This window comes from Bactrocera latifrons, unplaced genomic scaffold (assembly GCF_001853355.1).
Source record: "Bactrocera latifrons isolate USDA-ARS-PBARC rearing strain unplaced genomic scaffold, ASM185335v1 scaffold_24, whole genome shotgun sequence".
Classification (NCBI taxonomy): domain Eukaryota; kingdom Metazoa; phylum Arthropoda; class Insecta; order Diptera; family Tephritidae; genus Bactrocera; species Bactrocera latifrons.
The window spans coordinates 1,629,090-1,650,444 of NW_017535963.1; the positions used below are offsets into that span (position 1 = coordinate 1,629,090).

Here is a 21,355-nt window from a genome sequence, read left to right on the forward strand (position 1 = left end):
AAAAAATTATTAAAAAAACGTTAAATATTTCAGTTATCATTTAAATGAGTCAATAAGTTTATTTTTACCACAGTAGCGATACGTGCATCGAGAACAAACATTTCAGAAATTATAATAATTTGAGATTGTAAAAAATCTGATAAAGCTTGCATAACTACACATTCGCTTTGTAAAAGACAAAAATATTTCTTTCCAGACTCTTTCGTACACATCTCAATATGTCTAATGGTGGAAAAGRGTCTAGCCATGGTGAGTAAGCGATTTTCTTTGAATTCTTATATTTGAATGCTTATCTATTTAAGAATAAATCGGGCAGCGTATTATAAGATAAGCTAGGCTTACACATGATGCTTAGAATTTATACTTGTACACATACAAGTACACTTTTTGTAGACATATGTACAGATAAGGGCCACTATGCTTAGAATATGTTAAGTACTAAGTAAGAATTAATACTTTAAAATATAAGCATTGCATGTCAATGTGATCTTTAATCAAAGATCAGCGCAGATTACAGCCAAACAGGTTGATCGTTGCAAAGAAATACTCTCTTTTTTGGCAAAAATTTGAGCTTATTATTCCAYATAAGTAATATGGGTCATACAGACATCATTCTTGGCGATTTTGAAGGCTGCGAAATATTTACACGTATCTTTTCAATGTTTAGTCTGTCTATAAAAAAAATAGATGAAATACGTAATGGCAACACTACACTATAGCCATTTCGACTGCCACTCTGTTATATACCGAAATTGCTTTGGGTTTTTGTGAGGCCAAAGACTGGCAAATCAGCAGCATTCTGTCAAAACATATTGGGAACGTGAGCTTTGTTTTTTCAAGGAGCTAATAAGCTACCTGGTATTAATTCATATGTCCCTGTCTTTAGTGAACTAATATAAAATATCAAAAGTTTGAAGAATAGGAATATGGAAACTAACCGCACATGCTGGTGAAATATATTATCAGATATTGGGTAGTCGAAAAAGTCTTTTCGTATTTTGTCAATAGATGTTGTTGCAGTAGTATATTATATATCCAGTGCTAGGAATCACAATGTGTCATATCAAATAATGTTGGTAAGGTGAAATTTTAAGCTTAATTTAGCCAAAAGTTGTGAAGTTTACGAAGATCAGTATCAGTTTGTATAGCACCTCGCTCTGGTCGACCTATCGTTGAAAGAGTCGATGAAATGATGGAAAAGATTGAAAGATTGAGCAGGACTATCACATAAGCAGCCATGACAACACTAAGGAACTTAACATTCATCATCAAACGGTTTTGCACCATTTCAAAAAAGGCTCACTACAAAAAGAAGTTCGATGTTTTGGGTACCACAGGAATTGTCTGTGAAAAATGTAATGGAACGAATTAACATCTGAGATTCCTTGCTAAAACGAAATGAAATCGAACTATTTTACTAAATTTAGTTTAGATTTGTATATGCTATAGTGGTCCGATATCGGCGATACCTTCACCGCGGTGTATTTCAACAAAAAAAAAAAAAAGCGAGCTCACATGTTTCTTTAAACATCCTCATATAAAATTTTTTATAACACCAATAATCCCACCAGAAAAATATATTTTAGAACATATAAGAGTACATAATTGCTTGTTGTGTGCTTCATTCCCACCCTACATTACAACAAATACATTAAAAAGTTAAGTTGTCACTCACCTTTGCCACCTTGCATACACGATAATTGGCGGTTGAAAATATTTCTTGACTTGTAAAAAATTTGTATCCAAAATTTATGCATTGCTTGTTAGAAAATGATGATTAACTGAAGATTTCGGCTTTTCCTAGACTTGCATTGAGTTTTGGTATTTGTGGATTTGAAGTWAACTTGCAATTTTTTTGTTTCGGTTCTTTGATTATTTTCCAATTTGTCTTTTGTTTTGTTTTTGATTGAAAATTTTAAAATTTTTAATGTTTATTATGATTTTATGGAAATGTTTATGGGTTTTTGAAAATTGTTATGATGATACGAAAATTTATGATTTTTGAAAATGTTTTTGAAAATTTTTACATTTTTTTTTTTGAATTTTGATGATGTTTCAAAATTGTTATACTTTGAAAATTTTTATGATATTTGAAAATTGTTGTAACACGAAAATTTATAATAATTTTTCGAAATTGTCCAAAATTTTTATTTTTTGAAAATTTGTATGTTTCAAAATTTTGAATTTTTGGAAATTTATTATTATTTTTGAAAATTATAACAATTTTTGGAAAATTTTTATAATCTTTTGAAAAATTGTATGATTGTTGGAAAATGTTTACTTTTTGGATAATTTATAATTTTTTATTTCTGCAATTTTGGTTGAAAGCAAGTGAGTGAACTGAAGTTTATTTCAGTGATTTTTGAAAAATCAAATATTGAAAGCAACAAAATAAAACTTTGAAAACGAATAATCATAATTAATGACTGAATCACGGCARAACCGCATAACCGTATCGTACTCGGGTTCGCACGTGAAGGCTAAGTAACAAAATTGCCTGCCAACACTCATTAWTCACTTMATTTTTTTTAAATTAAATTTTAGATATTAACGCAGTAATTATATTTGAAGTAACGGACAAATTACGACAATAAATGTGATAATATATAGAATTTCACACGCTTACAACAAATAATTAACAGTAAATGCATACGAATGCGTGTGTGTGTATAAAAAGGTTAATAATTTTTAACTGGCTAATTTAGTGCCGTCTACAGCTTAACTTTATTAGGATTTATTTATATATGTATTTGTTATTATTAAAATTGTTAACAGTTTACGCCTTTAAGCTATGCGCACACCAGCCTGATCGCAGTACTTTTGCAAAGCCTGCTTGTGATTTTCGCCGATGGCGGCCACTAGGGTGGGCACTTCGCCCGGGCGTGTTTGCGCCAACTTGGCCAATGACTCGGCCAAGTACTTGCGGCCGTCCGTTATGTCAGCGAGAAAATCTTGTGATTTCGGCTGTGCATAGCTAAGTTGTGAGAAAGCCGCCTGGTAGCCGGGCGCATCATCGACCTCGACAAAATGATCGCCATCCAAAGTAGTCTGATCGGGTGGCAGCTCGAAGAGCTCAACTAATGCCTGCAGCAGTGGAGACCAGCGTTGCACGTAGGGTGGTGCCAACATTGCCGGGCATTCTGTGAGTATTTTGGCAATACCCACGGCAACGATCTTACGATCCATCTCCGATGAGACCTTCGCCATGTCCGGTATGAAGACACGGTCGATTACCATACCRAACATATTCGCTTGTATTTGATCGATGAGTTCCACCAAAGCGACTGCGCTCATTTTKGCCGTGTAGTAGCAGAGGAAAACTATAATGCCGCGCAGATATTTGGTGGTCTTCGAGAGTGATAAACGCTGGAAGAGCAAGGAGAATATCTGACGCATATTGGGCTGCAGCTGTTCGGTGGGATAGTAGGCGAGTAAATTCTGCATGAGATAGAAACCCTCGTGATCGTTCGATTTGGAGGCAATCATTTTTTGGAATATACCCAAAACGGCGTTCTATAAACAAACAAAAAAAAATAAAACGTGTTAAATGGTTTCGGTTTCAAGATATTAATTTTGCTATGAAATATTACCAATTTCCCCAAGGCTACAATTTGTGCGGAGCCTTGCTTAATAAATGCMGTTATTAGACGTATAAGTGGCGTAACGTTGCCTGGGCGATCCCACAGTGCAGGCACCAACAAACAGGGGAAAAGCGCCCAATASGGTTCGGGTATGGAGCCACTACCCTCGCGTATTTCCAATAACAAAGAAAGCATTTGGAAAACATAAGGCATAAATTCCAAAATGTCCTGCTGTAATATGCCCTGAAAGACGGGAAATAGTGCCTCTTCAAAGGAGCTAACGGCTGCCGGCTCCGTTTTGCAAACAATTCTGGAAAAAATAAAAGAAAATATATTTATARTACAAAAATTAAATAAAAAAGAATACAATCTCACTGACTTCACGGCCAAAGAGAGCGTCTCGAAGAGATAATGATTGAAATGTGGGCGCGATGGATTCTTGGCAACCAAAGTGAGAATTTCCGTTAACCGCGGCAATGCGACGGCCATATATGGCATAGTGGCCTCCTGCAGTGTGGAAAAACTGCGCATAATTGCTGCAAAACCGGTCAACAAATCACTTAGATGTGACACAAAATATATAAACGCATACAAACCTTTCATCACATATTCATTTTCATTGGAACCGGGTAGGGACAATGTACCGAAGAGTCCGGTGAGCAAATCATTTGTAAATGGCGCTAAATGTTGTGCCGTTATCAACGGTTGCTGATTGCTGTCGCGCATTACCAGTACTTTTTCTATGGCGCAGGCCGCATAACTGTGCACTACAACGCTCTCTGCCGGCAGATGACGTATCAAGTGTGGCACGCAAGCCAGTAGAGTTTGTGGGCCCAAAATACTGCGGAATACCATGATGAATTTAATGGATGCAGATTTTAAAACTGGCAACTCATTAACTGTAAAAAAATTAGAATGTGTATTAGGCTAATTTTCATTTTTAAAACTAATTTTTTACTTACTATTAGGACGCTCCAGCTCGGGMACAATATGTTGGGCGCAAAACTGTGGTAGTGGCACCAATTCGGAAATATGTGTAATGCCATGTTTTTGTGTGCCGCCACGTGATGCCAACGAAGTGACTAAGTAAATGGCTGTGTCCTTGGCGCGCCAATTCGTTGAAGGATTCTCTTTATATTTAGCCAAGAGTATTTCTAAATATTGGCCGAAGATGGCGAATATTTTCGCCTCAAAATTCTGACTCAAAGTCTTCACGAGGTCACAGGCTGCACGACGGCGTGTATCGATATCCGAACCTTCAATATCACGGCGTATATACTCTTCAGGACTGTCCTCAAACAACTCTTCGTCCGATTGACGGAAATCCAAATTTGGTATGACCACTTTCTCACAAATATTGGCGAGGATTTCTGGGTTCTCAAATATTTTGCGATAATGATTGCGCTCAGCTACCACCGATAAAAATTGCAATGCATTAGAAACGAGCTAAAATGAAATTGGAATATTTTAAAGTGTACAGTTTGAAGTATGTATTATTTTAAATATCTACCGCATCATATTTGGTTTGATTGCCGGTCTTTACAAGCAATTCCCAAACGGCTGTCACGAATGTCTCCATGTACGATCCGAACTCTTCATCGTATTTCTGTGCATATAAACCAATATTCTCACAGATTTGTGAACGCAAATGTTCTAAAACACCTGCGTCCTCATCATCACCCGTATGCAAACAAGGTACATCAACTGTGAGCAACTCATGGAATGATTTCATCCACGTTTGCATATTATCCTCAAAGAACTCTGGTAAGTCTTGCGAGTTCAGTGAGAAAAATACTTTACAAACCAACACTAAAGAACCATAAATAACTTTCAGCGCAGCAGTATTATTCTCGTGCACCTTGGCCAATTGCATTGTGGCAAGCAATAAATCAGTCAAAGGTTTGGCCATACGGTCCAAAACCAATTTGATTTCTTCCCATAAACTTTGTGATTTGAACTCATAACGATAGCGTTTAAAGAGTGAATGTGCTGTTTGCAAAACGCCGTTAATCACATTAAAATCGCCAGTAGCAAATTTTTCAACCATTTCGTCGATAAGCTGYGGCCATTTCTTTGGAAAATCATGTTTGCCAATTATGCTCACGGCATCGCTAAGTTGTTTCTGCAATGCCGTAGGTGAGCGTAACATAAGCGTAACAATCAGTGTTTTAATCGTATTACGATCGTCTTGATGTATTTTGTCGGGACCATCTGTATCCTATAATAAAGTACGAACAAAAATATTTGCAATTTGGAATGCGTRACGTATTTTWTGTTGCAGAGCTTACTTCATGCGCTGCCCAATTACGTTTCACGTAGTTCTTGAAYGCAATGGCGCCGGCAATACGTATTGTCATATCCACCTCTTGCTTGTCGATGAGATTCAGCAATAGTACGGCATAATTACGCTGCACTTCAATTGATTCCAATAACTTTTCCGCTGTAACCGAAAAAACACAATAAATAGTTTGATTTCAAATTTATTTGATTAAGAATTTGCGCACCTGGTCGCCGCACATTGGGATCAGGGCTGAGCGTCTGCTGCAAATAGCCGCCTAACTGTTGCAAATTCGTCTCATTAATTTCCATATCTTTTCTTTATTATTTACTTATTTCTAGAATACACTGCACAAAACAATAAGTATACTTATTAAACTTTATATTTTATATAAATTCCTTTAGATGATTTCACTTAGTTACAGAAAATGAGAAAATATACGAGTGACGAAATTTGCCAATCGCACAATCAGAAACGAGTCGCAAACGAATGACCAGAAGTGTGAAACGCGCTATAAAATGTGTAGCGAAAACCGTTGCTCTGCGATTTTACTTTACACGCATATTCGCCTTTGTTCGCGACCGCATATGAACTTGKCTGCGATTGAGATGCCAGCGATAASTGGCAGCTGTCAATATTAGAGTGTGCACTCTGTTCGGGAAAAAGTTTTAACTTCTCTATTAATTTAACTTTTTTAATATCAATATATAGGTATATTTCGTATTTTTRTAATATATATGTGGTATCTCTACACAGTAAACGCAACTACAGTAGTTGCGCAAGAACATATATCGTATGTATGATGTGGAATTATACTACGTTCAAACAATTATAGAATACGKTCCAATTATAAACTCATCTCTAGAAAACAGTGTACAGGAAATGGATGTCGGATTATCTGGACATATTTTAAATAATTAAAAATCAATTCCACTAGATTTACAATAGTAGTAATAATAAAAAGATATAACTATTAAATAATAAACAAAACCAATTCTACAATTTTTTGCAGGAAATCCTATCAGAAACCTTTGGAATGTTCGTGCAAGTAACCAATATAATATTGGTAATTTTCTTTCCGGTGATCATAATTCACCTGAAGGGTGAAGCATTCAGTTTAAGTAATAAACAAATTGTAAAACTTTTTAAAATTATTCACTAAAAATATATCTTATTCCTAGTGGGCGCTTCTACTGTATGCTTTATTTATTCCTTACTATTTCTGAAGCTATGGAGTTACGTGCAGACGAATATGTGGTGTCGGCAGACCTACTACCTCAAGCAGTACAATCCCCGTGAGAGGCGACCAAGTATAACAGTGGCGGAATTGCGTAAGTCACTGCCATTTATATGCGCGAACCGCTTTGAAGGCCACTAAACTCATTTTTCCTTTTTAATGTTGCAGAAAATGGTTACTTGGGTGATGAAATTGATGAGGATATACCCAAACTGGTGCAGTATCCTGACAATCTCTGCTATAAAGACCTATTCTACTTTCTACTTGCACCTACATTATGTTATGAGCTAAACTTCCCCAGAACTACTCGTGTACGCAAGCGTTTCCTGTTGAAGCGTCTATTGGAAGTGCTATTCTGTTTCAATGTTATTATGGCTCTATTTCAACAGTGGATTATACCGTCGGTACGCAATTCACTTATACCCTTCTCCAACATGGAAATTGGGTTGGCCACAGAAAGGCTGCTTAAGTTGGCGGTAAGTTCGAAATTTTTAAATAATTACACGGTTTATTTATAACATTTTGTTGTTTTACAGCTACCTAATCACCTGGTTTGGTTGTGTTTCTTTTACTTGCTCTTCCATTCATTTTTGAATGCCGTTGGTGAATTATTACATTTCGCTGATCGCAACTTCTATTGCGATTGGTGGAATGCGAACAATATTGATACWTTCTGGCGCACATGGAACATGCCAGTACACAGGTAACTCCAAGCACATATTCATGTTTACACGTATAATTTCAAAGTTATTGCATGTATCGTATAGATGGTGTGTGAGACACTTGTATGTACCAGTTGTGAAGATGGGATACTCATCCGCTCAAGCGTCTACTATCGTTTTCYTAATAAGCGCCTTCTTCCATGAATACTTGGTATGAAAATATTCTAGGGAATTTCTGTTTTTTTTATTTCATGTACATACGTATGTATATATTTATTTGTGTACTTCTCCTGCCTCAGGTATCCATACCATTGCAAACTCACAAAATATGGGCCTTCCTCGGTATGATGGGTCAGATACCCTTATCGGCGATTTCAAAATCTATTGAACGTAAAATGGGTCCACGCATGGGCAACATCATTGTTTGGGCATCGATAATATTGGGACAACCGTTATGTATAATGATGTACTACCACGACTACGTTGTGACGCATTATCACGATGCGTTGAATAGCACCGTTTACACTGAAGGCTAGATATTATAATTATTTTATACCACATTGGAAAGCGAATAGAAACGAGTACTTAGAATGTAGAGCAAATAAACTTTGTGAGAGCGGTAGCAAATGTGAATGACAGACTTTGCTTTAATAAGCAAAAGGCTAAAATATTTTTCGGCAAATTGTTATTATTATYTGCTGTTTTTATAAAAAAAAAATAATGCATGTTAATTTAAGCTGTTATATTTTGCCACTCAACAAAGAATGTAAGAAATTTGATAATGGCAACGACTTTGAAGCACATTTTAGCGTTACTTGATAGACTTTTAGACATAAAATGAATTGTTTTGCATTTAAAGAAATTTTTGATTGTTAAGTTAAACTGCATGCTTTAAACTAAAGTACATACATATGTAATAGTGTTGAATTAAGTTTTGTAAATAAAAGAAAAAACACACATTAAAAATAAAATATAAAATTGAAGAGTGATAAATATGCATATAGAGTACTTACACGTACAAATATATGTATAATTAAARCATTTTGTTTCATTTTATCGTTTTATAGAAATTTGATCGCTTTTCGTAGTGGCGGTTTTAGAACACAATTACAAATGTGTCGGAGTTCACATACAAATTTTGTAATAGATATCTTTCAAAACCACTTTCAATGAATTCTCTAACACTTTGTAAAATTGTGATATATTTACTGAATAACGTCTAGAATTATGATTGTATTATATGTACAGCTTACATTTTAACAAATTTAATTAAATTGTGAAAACAGGAAACAGCGTATATTTTTAATGACTGAAAAGATGTTTGACAGTTGTTAGCGATGACAAAAACTATTTTCGGTTCTAGTGATGACATTTCCTAACGATTACTAGTTCATAACAAATTTGAAGTGAATCAGCCAAACCTCTGTCCGAACAGATACTATCGAGTAGACTAATTCCCGTTCCCACGGCAGTCGGGTCTACGTAACCGGAACGGACCCGAATATTTATTCGGTCAAGGACTGTCAATTCGGCAGAACTCTGCCGCTACAACAACAACAACAACAACAGTAGACTAATTCCATGCTAAGATATATGTACATGGACAAGTATGAAAGAAACAACTTCTTAATAAATAAGAGATGCTTACTCTCTTAAAGAATAACAGAAATGCTCATATGTTTTAACAATTAAGATTCCGAAATCAAAACCCTCATATTGTCATAGATTAGTTTATTACTGAGCAAATTATCAAGAATTTAGGGGAAGTTAGCAACTCTGTATAAGTAAACGTCGTTCACTACGTTTCTGTTTCGTTTTGTGATTCGTCGTTTGGTCTGTCTGTGCGATTTTTCGGTATCCGTTATTGTGCCCTTAATTTCTTCGCTATTTGATGATAGTAATTGCTTTTGTTGTGCAATTTAGTAATAATTTCATACATTAGTGAAGTTACAAACATAATAAACGTTTAGTGATTATAAGAAGAARATAAACTTGCGCTAAATTCGTGCTTAAATTTTAAGAAAGGTACGTCGACGCCGACGTCAACGTTTGTATTATTCTGCTTAATTTTTTTTATTTTCCTTTTGTATCGCTTTTTCGTTGTGCAGCGCTTACGAGGGGGATACATTTTTATCGCTGACTGATATTTAGTTACTCCCCATGTGATTGGGGAACGTATTACTAAATATATTTCTATTGTTTAGTTTTAAATTTCGTTTATGTAAGAACAATGCTCTTAAWTTCTAGGAGTTTGTGGCGTAGTCAGCAATTCAGTTACTTGAACAGACTTAAAACAGTCCAGACAATAGCAGCAAGGCAGACTGCGCTCATAAAAACCTGTGAAGCGGCAGCAGCAGCAGTACCGGTAAATCACGTAAGTACTTGCTTTGATTTAAGGGTGGTAGTATTCGCATTTTAACATTGAAAACTGGACATCCTATTTAACTGTAGTCAATGAGCGGTCGAAATCGTGTTGGTACTGGAAGTGGCGGTGGCCGATATGGCGGTGGAGGCTATGGTGGCGGTTATGGAGGGGGYGGCGGTGGTTATGGAAACAGTGGCGGCGGTTATGGAGGAGGTGGTTATGGTGGAAACGGTGGTTTCAATAACGGTTATAACAATTATAGCGGCTCCAACGATATCAATCCCTTTAATAGTAAGTATGATTATGATGTAATTATTTCAAATATACTGAATGAAATTATATTTTTCCATAGGGCAAGTACCTAACGATCTCATGCAATTGATGAGCGCAATGGCGAACAATTTCAATATGAATCCGCCACCTCCACCACCAGCGCGCATGTCTTGTGGAGAGCTCCGTGCCAACCATATGGGCATGTTGGTTGAGTTAACGGGAAGGCTTATTAAAAAGAGAGTTTCGCGATTTGTAGAATTACGCGATCGACACGGTGGCGCATCGCAGTTAGTTATTTTGGAAGATAAGGTACACTCGCGTAAAAAAACACATTGAAGTACCATTTTGTATGCAAATGTCATTTCTATTCTCTATAGTATCCACGTATAGCACGTCGCATGCAGAATATGCCAGAAAATACCACGTTAACCATAACTGGCGTAGTACACCGGCGACCACAAAATTCTTGCAATCAAACTATGCCGACCGGAGAAATTGAAGTGGAAGTTCAAGAAATTGTAAATATTGAATTTCCTACTGGTGTTAAAAGCATGGGCAATAAGCGCACTTACAGCACAATGGCAAAACAGAATAACTGTGGCATCACCAGTACAGAATACAAGATAGCTAGTGAGTGAAAAATATTAATTTATACGCGTGTGTGTGCTAAATAGATTTTTTAAACTGCAGAGAGCGAAAATATACTGAAGTATTTTGAAAATCGTGATTTTACATGCAATGATTTGCGACGTGAAGATATAGGCAAGAATGCTACGTTAGTCGGGTGGATACCACAATCCAAAACAGCAAAATTTTTACAGTTGAAAGATGGCTACGGACAAACGCAAATCATAGTTGAGGACCAAACGGTAGACCATTATAAAAAATATATATTTTTAAACAATAATTTATATTTTTTTGTTAACAGCTGCAAGAAACATGCCTCAGTGCACCTGATGGCACCGTTGTGTTAGTTACAGGCAAAGTTTTGGGGCGGCCGCGTGCCAATATAAATTTAGTAAGTTCAATATTTTCGAATACTTTTCGAAAATTTATATCATTATTTTTTTCGAATTAGAAATACGACACAGGCGAAGTAGAAATATTGGTGGATAATGTAAGAATCCTGAATCCCGATGACCCCTATGAAGGCCCCATAAAAAACAAGGAGAAGGTGCAAAAGATGTCAATCGATGATTTAGAAGCTGAAGATGCATCTAATAATGGCAATACAGCTAATAACGGCGCCGGCAGTCAAGGAGGTGTTGGTGAAAAGACGAAAGTAGCCGATCTGAATAAATTTGCSGGACGTACGCATACATGCGGTGAATTGACAATAGATAATGTCAACGAGAAAGTGACAATTTGTGGCTGGCTAGAGTTTCAACGTATGGGMAAATTCTTTATATTGCGTGATGGTTACGGAGAAACGCAAGTGCTGATGACAAGCAAAGCTAAAGGTTTAGAGAATTATCCAAACGGCTTCTCGCTGGAATCCATAATACGTGTCGAAGGCACGGTTATACCACGACCAGCCGCCACTATAAATGCAAATATGGCCACCGGGCACATTGAGGTCGAGGCTGAAAATGTGGAAGTACTCAATGCGGCTAAGAAGAATTTGCCATTTGAAGTGCGACGCTATAATCGCGCTGGTGAGCGTTTACGCTTGACACATCGCTACATTGATTTGAGGTGCGTTACAGTTGTTATTTAAAATTCATATATATATATTTCTTTTTTTCTCGTAGATTCACCGATATGCAGCAAAATCTTCGCATGCGTTCCGCCGTCATAATGCGCATGCGTGAGTATCTGATTAACTTTTTGGGTTTCGTCGAAGTAGAGACACCCACACTCTTCCGTCGTACTCCAGGCGGCGCACAAGAGTTCGTTGTGCCCACCCGCAAACCGGGACACTTCTATTCACTCGTGCAGAGTCCACAACAGTTCAAGCAAATGCTGATGGCTGGCGCAATTGATCGTTACTTCCAAGTGGCACGTTGCTATCGTGACGAGGCCACGCGTCCGGATCGCCAGCCGGAGTTCACACAGCTCGATATTGAGTTGTCATTCACATCACGTGACGACGTCATGAAATTGATTGAGGAATTGTTACGTTATTCGTGGCCGAAACAATTCCACAGCATTCAGACGCCCTTCCGACGCATCACATATGAGGAAGCCATGGAGAAGTATGGCACCGACAAGCCAGATATACGTTTCGGCTTCACAGTGAGTGTCATAATGTGCATTTGCTYCTAAAAGCCGATAAAATTTGCATTAAAAAACATTTTATCTTTACTCAAAATTSTAGTTGCAAAACGTTACAGATATAATTGAGAAAAATGAGAAGTTCGCTGAGAAATTTACGAATTTGGGTGCTTATGCCATCGTTATACGCGGCTCTGAGGCCATTTGGAACTCCACGGCACGCAAACATTACGAGAGCATCAGCAGAGAATTTAACGGCACATTATTTGTACGCAAATTTTTGGTAAGTAGGTCGCTGACGTTCTCCACCCCGTTCTCCTAAATCAGCTTCTCGCTTTCAACCAACAGCAATATAAGGACGTGCTCGATCGTTTAAACAAATTATTGGGCGATGAAGTAGCACACGAATTGATTGAGAAATTCGTTTTAGAAGAAAATGACCTGTTGTTCCTCGGTATCGGTGAAAAGCGTGAAACTGTGAGTTTTGCATTGAAATTGAGTATAAATTGCTTACTCATTTTGACTCTGTATTCGCCTCTCTATTTACAGCAAGCACTATTGGGCCGCATACGCCTTGACTATCACAATTTCAATGCCGAAAATGTGAAGCGTGAGCGTAAAGAGAACAAATTCCTTTGGGTAATCGATTTTCCAATGTTTGARCGTAATCCAGAAACGAATCAATTGGAGAGTGTACATCACCCGTTCACTGCACCACACCCGGACGATATGGAAGTTTTCATGAATGCCAAAGATGACCAATTGGAGAAGGTGCGTTCGCAAGCGTACGATTTAGTACTAAATGGACAGGAAATCGGTGGCGGTTCAATACGTATACACGATCGTGATATGCAACATTTCGTACTTGAACAAATCCTTAARATTCCACATGAGCATTTGAATCATCTATTGAACGCATTGGAGTCTGGTTGTCCACCACATGGTGGCATCGCACTGGGGCTTGATCGTCTAATTGCCATTATATGCCGTGCGCGTTCAATGCGTGATGTTATTGCATTCCCGAAATCGTTGAACGGTCGTGATCCGCTCTCGAATGCGCCCGTGCCCATTTCAGATGAAGAGAAGGCGCTCTATCATTTAGCCGTATTAGAGAGTACAAACAAATCGACCGAGCATGCAATCGAGGATGATGATCCGGACGCTGCACGCAGTACACCGTCACCGGAACCCTCCAGAGAATCAATGCTAGTCGATAATGAAGATCTGAAGCCGGAGCCGGCTGAAGACGAAGTAACTGCTGTTGATGCGATGAATGACGCAGAGAGCGCGGCGACACAAAAGACGATTAAAAAAGAGCCTTCCGAATCTCCTGCTCCTGCTGTTCCCACACCCACAGCAACTCCCAAAGCCGCCGCAAAGTCGAAGCGAGGCGTTGCCGCCGCAATAAGAAARTAAACTGCTTATTTTTAAATAACACAAAGATGCACATGCATATGTGTAAGCTTCTCTAGCGTGCATCATGCCGTTATGCATAGTTTTATCTACACATTATTTATATATATACTTGTATACTAAAAGCAAAAATAACCTCCTGCTATATTACCCTTTAAAAAGAAGCAAAGTCATTGGAAGCTTAACATTTCACAAATATATCTGTATGTATACGTATTAAGAATTTTACCCATATTGCAGGAGCGTATTTAACTATTTGTTTACATTTATTGACATTTCACATAAAATTGTAATTTCAGATTTAATTGATTTACTGAACAAAAATTCGTTTGAAATTAAGAAAGGGACGCCAATAAAAAAATTACTCCAAAAACGAAAGAGCCTGAGTTTTTAATATTTTTTTCCAATTGTGTTTAAAATATTTAATGTTTTTTTAATTTTTAAAAATGTTTTTAATTTTTTGTATTTTTTTTTAATTTTTTTGTATTTTTTAAATTATTTTGTATTTTTTTAAATTTTTTTGTATTTTTTTAAATTATTTTGTATTTTTTTTTAATTTTTTTAATTTTTTTGTAATTTTTTTTAAATTTTTTTTAAATTTTGTAATTTCTTTTTAATTTTAGGACAGTTTTAAAAGTTGGAATTATAAGTGGAAAATGGTCAGAGTATTGTAATTTGGAAAAAAGCTTTATTGTTGTATTTGTAGCAGCAGAAAGTATTCTCCAAATAGTTGGAAGCACCCTATTCTGTGTTCGTTCAAGACGATGGGACTGAAAGAAACAACGAAATCAAGTAATTACCAGATTACATTGTCGAGTATTTCAGTTCTGTTCTCTATCAGCATCTAATTTCGTCACTGTCCTAACTTGATCGCAACTAAAAATCTTCAATCTGTGGTACAAACTTTACGAATACACACAGTATCTCAGATTTTGTCACCTTGTTAAACTAGAACTACCTCAACGAAACACAAAGCCTTCGAAAAATCTTGCTTAAACCCATCTCAAAATTAGAATACTTTCGGCTTCATAAAACCACAACGACACGATTTTATAGCAGTAAACCATAAAAACAATACGCTTTTTAAATTTACGTCAGCTCAAAATATATTTTCCGGAAATAAAACTATTGCCGAACCCCATTGACATCTGGCTTACTACCGTCACACCTTAAACTTTCAATAAATCCACTTCAGTTTTCAAATAATTTATATTTTTAAACATTTAATCACTTTTATAACTTATCATTTATTTCATTTCCACGTGGCTGTCTGCTAAGCTTCTTGCTAGTAAACTCTGCACCTTCAATATGAGGCACTTTAAATATACTATTTTCTATATGGCCATTGGTCAGATTTCGTCGATACTCCAGCCATTCAATTTGCGTTTCATGCACTTTCTGCACATCCTCCAAACTTTGCTCTTCYACCGAGCCGGCTAGCTCGTTTCCGGTCTTCGAAGTATCGGTTATGTCACCAGTGCCAGCGCCACTAAAGTAAGTCCAATTATCGCCGTTGGGATCTTGTGAAAACGGCGTCGGTTCGGGTTCAATGCCATTAAAATGTGAGCCCAATTTATTCCATTGATCCACTTGCTGCAACAAGGGATCACGGAATCCCGACGGTCGTGGTAACGTTATCGTGATTTCCCCATTGTTCTTGGTAGGCTTTTGTTTACCCAATGTCGGTAAGTCCGTCCATTTGCCTAAAGCGTACGGCGCTGTATCATTAGTCTCGACTAGAAACATACCCTTTGTGCTGAGCTTTATATTTTCGCCTGCTTCGAGTAGATAATTTGTGGGCGGACACATGTTGAGCAAATATGAGATATACGAGCTGCAAGCCCAACCCCAGAAACCTTTACGTGAACGTATSGATTCCGAAAAATATTCGACAGCGCGCTGATGGCTGCAGGCAAATGGATCTGCGTGAAAAAATATATAGGTGCGTAATTTGAATGGTCTGAATATAGTTGCATGGCATACTCACTTGTATTTTCCTTATTGCAACCGGGCTGTAGTATGCCACCATTCATATAGAAGTCCGCATGTCCACAACGCTCTATTTTRCCCTGTACAAAGGCATTCGTATGTATTATGTCGACGAAAGCAGCGTCAGTGGGGTCCAATTTATCATCGATGCCGGAGGTGATGAAAAACGGCATTGCCGGATCGAGACCTGAAAATGCGTTTACAGGCATTATTCAAAAGTATTTTGTAGTTTCATCGTTTTCGAGAAAAGAACATTTTARGAAGTTGAAGATGGGTCAGCATCTGCCAGTTTTGTACCAACCTGTTATCCTCGGCAACTGAAATGAGCCCAAATTTCGCGCAACATAATTCGTCAACTGTGCGCCCAACGAGAAGCCGATGRCATGCATATCGGTAGTGCCTGTCTCCAAAATACGTTCCACAAGTTGGGCTACACAAGCACCCACATGCTTGATATTATGTGCGACGTTGACATAACATGGACCGGGMGCCAGCACAGCCCAATCCACAAAGATGATGTTGTACTCGCCGCGCATTAAATATTCTGAAAAAAAAAAAAAAAACACAGAACAGAGGCAAAGCCGAGTAAGCATTCCAATGAACTCAGATATTGAGACTCTGCCAGTAAGGCGCACTCACCATATTTCATGCGCTGCAAGGTGTTCATATACATATCCGCATTATAGCCGTGTATGATGATCTTTGTCTGATAGCGCGGATTAAAGTTCGAGTTGGTCAAATTGGACTTATCGAATGTTTCGTCGATGTTCAAGTACTGAGGCTGCTGTGGATTGCGCCGAGTGTACAAGTAGAAGCGYACATCTTTRTCGGGGCATTTGCGTCCGATCACCCAACGACAGGGTCCAATCACTATATCGCGCATTGTTGGTGCGGGTGTGGTGGTCGGCGCTGCGGTTGTCGTCGTTGGTACCGCCGTAAGTTGATTGAGAAATGACTTGGCATGACAGTTGACTAGTGAAAATATAACTACGAAACAAAGCATTAATTTTGGTTTTGAGGAAGTCCAATATTAGACAGTCTTGGTTTCTTACCTATAATCGAAATGGTCCTGAGGAAGCTTGGAACGACKCTTGTATATTGTTGCGTCGTTGTACACATTTTATGCTATTCTACTTAATTTCTTTTTATTATCACAATTGATTCACTTAAAGCTACATATGTAACTATGCTTTATTTTCAGAATACTATAAGACGGTATCCATCTTTTGACACACCAGGCCTTCCTCGATATAATTTACTAAAAGAAGTCATGCGATGGTTACTCAATTTGAGGTTTATTGGCATTCGCAATCAGACGAAGGCCGCGATAGTGATAGTGAGACCTCGATTTCTTAGATTGATTTGTGAAAAAGTGTCTGATGGAAGATTTAGTATCGCGGTTTCTTAGTGTGGAAAAAGTGTCTTAAGGCATGATTATGTCKTGGTTTGAAGGAAGATAGAGCAGTTTTCTTTTAGAAAGGTTTGGTTTTCATTCCAGCCCTTTTTAAGACATAATCTAAAGTTTAGAAAAATTAATTTTTCGAATATGTAAGGAGTTATGTATCCAAATGCCAGCAATTAAGCTCGTCTTAATGCCAACTTTTTATGCCTTATTCTACTTTCTTATGCAATTGGCAAAGCAAAACCGAAACGGAAGCTTCGCTTAAACGTGGTAGAGAAATTCACGTTCCCACTTCGGWACGCAACGCACGCAAATGGCCAGTGGGTAAGCGTTTAGCGGCATATTGCATTCATTCAAATGACTGGAGCGTAAGCGAAATGCGCGCGCATGCGTAAGTGAGAGTTTTTTCGTGGCTGTGATTGATGGCGGTTAGCTGCTTTGCCGAGACCTTTTCGATTATAAACCAAAACAAAAATTAAAAATAAAAGCAGAAAAACAAGGAAATATGACGAGTAAAGTGCAAAGCAACATTTGGTGACTTTAAACAGCAAATGTGCGGACGTGCTACGCTATATGCCTACCGTAAAAACAAAAAAAAAAAAAAACAGCAGAGTCTCCAAAGCTGTTGAATTGCTGGGCAGGAACGACGTGTCTAAATTGTTATTGCATTTTTTTTTTTAAATTTTTTTCGAAGTTTATTTGAGATTACAGATCAGTTTTCAGCATTACACATGTTAAACACGTTGCMAATTGTTGTTAGTGCCTTTGGGGAATGGCGTGGCGTTTGCGGATTGCCTGCAAATATTAATTGCAACTTAATACATATAACTTGTGTTGTTGTTGTAGGCCTCTATGCTTTTAACTTAATTGAAACGTGACAGATCTGTTATCGCCAACAAGCTTTCACTTTAATTGGGCTTTTTAAATAAAATTTTAACAAGCCCTGATGCTCTCATGGCGATTAAGTGTAGATTTGCGTAAGTTCTTTGAGGCGGCTCATTGGCTTTGCCTTAAATGTCGGCCGGTCGGCATACCTTTCAAATTGAAATGAAAGTATAAGTAAACAAAGTACCTTTCACAGGTGTATTTTTATAGCATAAATGGGTATAAAAAGTTTTTAATCTTGACTGATCTCTAAGATTGAATAATATGTTCGGGGAATGTAGTTAAACACGCTGGCTAGCTCATGTTGTCCGAATGAACGAAAACACTCCAGCTCTGAATGTATTCGACAAAGAGGAAGACCTCCACTCTGTTGGAAGGACCAGGTGGAGAAGGACTTYGCTTCGCTTGGAATATCCAATTGGCGCCACGTAGCGAATAGAAGAAACGACTGACGCGCCGTTGTTAACTTGGCTATAATGGCGGTGTCTACACMAATAGAGAAGAAGAAGAATGYAGCTTTCTCTTAAATTTAATTTTATGAAGATATCTCGTCTATTTGAACATTTTCCATCAAAAATTTAGTGACTAGTTCGGGTATACCAGACCGAGAGATAGCCGAACATGGACAGAAGAAATTTTAAAATAAGGTACTACACTTAAGAAAATAGTGGTTAATATGGTTMYTAGATCTCAAAGTGGAAARCACCACTAACTGAATACTAAATTTGTGGATTTTAGTTGAGTAACTAAAAAAAATCCTAAAGGGCGACTTCATCTCTTGGACGTAGGAACTGAACTCCATCTGGTATCGCAAGGGCTAAAACTAGTCTAAGCGTGGCTTATTGCCCACCAGTTAAACCTAACCTAGCCGAATTAAAAGCAATTTTTTTTTAAATGGTGGCCTCTGCCCACGAACGCTTAGGATCATAACCCTTAATCAGAAGAACTCTCCTTCTGTGCTTCAGCAAAACGAATTTTTGGCTTGTAGGTATTTTGATAGGTCGACATTTTAAACTTCGGTGCTTGCTTTTGGGTGTTACAACTTGGAAAACTTAATACACGTTGTTCGGGATATAAAAAGAAAGTTTCGTGATTTGATAAGTTGATGTGAAAACGATATAGCATTGCTCAGTTTCTGACCACAGGAATTGCGAAGAAAGTTGACAAATTGATGAGAGAATTATGTAAATACGATCCTGTCAGACCGCTTATATTATATATTGCTCCCTTTTCTACGTGTGCTCTGATCTAGCCCACATCAAACATAAGAGATCCTAGTTGTCAAACTTCAAGGCTTGCTTTACTGACAAAACATTAAACTTTAGCGATAGACAACAAGATGGCGGATGCTAACCACGGGCAATGAGCAAAATCTAGACGATTTATCAAAATCTAGACGATTTATCCAGCCAAAGTTTGATCATGTAATCAGATGAATATTTTGCGAACGAAGAATTAAAGTACATATACTATAGTAGTGGCTTTTGTGGAGATTTTCTGTGTTCTGAACATATCTACTGCAATTTAAATGTTAGACTCGTCTATCTAAACGGAAGTGAGCAGATACGGAAGTGAGTGGATAYGGAGATTTGTTTACATAACTACAGTTCTGAAAACTAACTGGTAATTTCTTATAGTTCTTCTTATGCTGTTTACAATGTTCTTCTTCGTAATCGTGGCAAGTTAGGCAAATCACTATGAAAGTTAGTCTTCAAAACCATTGGAACGAATCACTGCCTTTACAAACCAATAGACAAGAATGGAATCGAAGAATTCTACCGTTACAACAACAACAACAACAACAACAATGGAATCGAACATAAACAAACATAAAAAGAAATTATTAAAAATACAAGCAAAATTAAAAGTATGAAATCCATTTTTAAAAATCTCTAAAAACACCTTCTCAAGCATTTTGAGTTATTTAATTAATTGAGCGACACACAAAGAATAGAAACAGCACTGAAAGAAACCAATCGTCACTTTTGCACACTATTTTTAGAGATCAARCGCTTACTGTAGCAGAAATCTATTYAATTTAAATAGACACAGTATTATCAACACGCCTCAAGATAAAACTATTTATGACTAAATTCGAGAACTGATAATAGTGATTGTTACTGTAACATTACTAAAATATAATAGCAGCGCTGTCACTTCGAACACAACTGTGTACACACAAATGCCTGCWTGTAAAGAGAATTTGGCGTCTTTTGACACAATTGTACTTTCTGTTTTTCCACACTTTTTCTTTGTTTTGCTTGCTTACTTGACGTTTACATAATCACCGACACATAAATTGTAGATTTTCGTGCATTTAATTTGTTATAATTTATGAGTTTCGAGTTAAAAATCAATAAAAGTAATAAWTCAGCAGCGCTTTCTTGTGTTTCGTAAACAGTTTCCGTAGGTAGGCACGTGAACTCACAGTCTTTCGCGTTACACACAACCGCTCACTTCCGTTGCTTGTACTCTACTAACAGCAGTACCTGCCTCTTTTGTTTTGAGTATAAACAATATTTACTTACATATGTTTGCACATAGGTATGCATAGTTTTGTGGGTAAAATTATTTTGCGTGGTGAGTAGTATTGAGAATATTTATTACGGCTACCTCTTTYGCATTTCAAAATATGCTCAATTTTAAGATACCAATGATATGCTCTTTTATTATCCAACTCTCAGCGTATTACTAATATACTCACTTATAGCCAATTTACACAGAACTTTTGCTACGCTTTACATCAGAAATTTGTTTTGACAGACAAGTTTGAAATACGCTTTTTATGAGTATTTTTGAATTTTTGACCCGAAAGCAAGCAAAATATTGGGCAAATATCAACATTTTACGCTTCGCCAAGCAACAGTCGCCATTTTAATAGAGAAATGCAATGAAAGCAAAGCGTCCATTTGTTTTCAGCGCTGCGTTGYTTCAATTGTACAAATTGATATAAAAAGTATTACTAAAATAATTCGTTTGCAATTCATTTATTTTATACGAATTTTAACATTTAAGTGAKAATTTGTCGGTTTATTTAAGGATGCCGCGTCGATTTC

At 37.2% G+C, this 21,355-nt stretch overlaps 5 protein-coding genes across 11 annotated transcripts in view; 2 read left to right on the plus strand and 3 right to left on the minus strand.

Moving 5' to 3' along the window:
• Nucleotides 1-1,916, minus strand: part of LOC108969088 (trans-1,2-dihydrobenzene-1,2-diol dehydrogenase-like) — a 66,484-nt gene extending 64,568 nt beyond the window's left edge. Inside the window, exon 1 of the mRNA XM_018933593.1 lies at nucleotides 1,676-1,916. Coding sequence (XP_018789138.1) covers nucleotides 1,676-1,757 — 82 coding nt within the window. The 5' untranslated portion in view covers nucleotides 1,758-1,916. The remainder of the gene's footprint in view (nucleotides 1-1,675) is intronic.
• The window catches only part of LOC108969087 (diacylglycerol O-acyltransferase 1), a 27,047-nt gene extending 18,379 nt beyond the window's left edge, over nucleotides 1-8,668 (plus strand). For both annotated transcript variants that reach the window (XM_018933591.1, XM_018933592.1), the window contains exons 5-11: nucleotides 197-249; nucleotides 6,872-6,980; nucleotides 7,041-7,190; nucleotides 7,265-7,572; nucleotides 7,633-7,799; nucleotides 7,864-7,969; nucleotides 8,058-8,668. In XM_018933591.1, the coding sequence (XP_018789136.1) occupies nucleotides 197-249; nucleotides 6,872-6,980; nucleotides 7,041-7,190; nucleotides 7,265-7,572; nucleotides 7,633-7,799; nucleotides 7,864-7,969; nucleotides 8,058-8,294 (1,130 nt within the window). In that variant the 3' untranslated portion in view covers nucleotides 8,295-8,668. The remainder of the gene's footprint in view (nucleotides 1-196; nucleotides 250-6,871; nucleotides 6,981-7,040; nucleotides 7,191-7,264; nucleotides 7,573-7,632; nucleotides 7,800-7,863; nucleotides 7,970-8,057) is intronic.
• Nucleotides 2,534-6,415, minus strand: LOC108969086 (exportin-2). The gene is made up of 8 exons (XM_018933590.1): nucleotides 6,086-6,415; nucleotides 5,870-6,021; nucleotides 5,092-5,799; nucleotides 4,544-5,027; nucleotides 4,178-4,480; nucleotides 3,961-4,117; nucleotides 3,591-3,891; nucleotides 2,534-3,513 (listed from the first exon to the last, which is right to left on the minus strand). Exons 1-8 carry the CDS (start codon nucleotides 6,168-6,170, stop codon nucleotides 2,785-2,787), a joined length of 2,919 nt encoding a protein of 972 aa, XP_018789135.1. The 5' UTR covers nucleotides 6,171-6,415; the 3' UTR covers nucleotides 2,534-2,784.
• A 920-nt stretch (nucleotides 8,669-9,588) lies between the features above and the next one.
• LOC108969121 (aspartate--tRNA ligase, mitochondrial) lies at nucleotides 9,589-14,339 on the plus strand. Of its 2 annotated transcripts, none has more exons than XM_018933660.1 (12): nucleotides 9,589-9,783; nucleotides 9,867-10,132; nucleotides 10,210-10,414; nucleotides 10,476-10,705; nucleotides 10,774-11,026; nucleotides 11,087-11,265; nucleotides 11,325-11,414; nucleotides 11,475-12,091; nucleotides 12,148-12,631; nucleotides 12,714-12,893; nucleotides 12,959-13,087; nucleotides 13,160-14,339. In XM_018933660.1, exons 2-12 carry the CDS (start codon nucleotides 9,989-9,991, stop codon nucleotides 14,024-14,026), a joined length of 3,378 nt encoding a protein of 1,125 aa, XP_018789205.1. In that variant the 5' UTR covers nucleotides 9,589-9,783; nucleotides 9,867-9,988; the 3' UTR covers nucleotides 14,027-14,339. The 2 variants fall into 2 exon arrangements, with proteins under 2 accessions (XP_018789205.1, XP_018789206.1); XM_018933661.1 differs by having other exon boundaries at nucleotides 10,006-10,132.
• Nucleotides 14,340-15,213: 874 nt separating this feature from the next.
• LOC108969061 (pancreatic triacylglycerol lipase) lies at nucleotides 15,214-20,759 on the minus strand. Of its 5 annotated transcripts, none has more exons than XM_018933557.1 (6): nucleotides 20,592-20,759; nucleotides 17,065-17,270; nucleotides 16,652-16,999; nucleotides 16,314-16,556; nucleotides 16,011-16,199; nucleotides 15,214-15,945 (listed from the first exon to the last, which is right to left on the minus strand). In XM_018933557.1, the coding sequence occupies exons 2-6, from the start codon at nucleotides 17,129-17,131 to the stop codon at nucleotides 15,257-15,259; spliced, it is 1,536 nt and encodes a 511-aa protein (XP_018789102.1). In that variant the 5' UTR covers nucleotides 17,132-17,270; nucleotides 20,592-20,759; the 3' UTR covers nucleotides 15,214-15,256. The 5 variants fall into 5 exon arrangements, with proteins under 5 accessions (XP_018789102.1, XP_018789100.1, XP_018789101.1 ...); XM_018933555.1 differs by having other exon boundaries at nucleotides 20,569-20,759; XM_018933556.1 differs by having other exon boundaries at nucleotides 20,432-20,759.
• Between the last annotated feature and the right edge of the window lie 596 nt (nucleotides 20,760-21,355).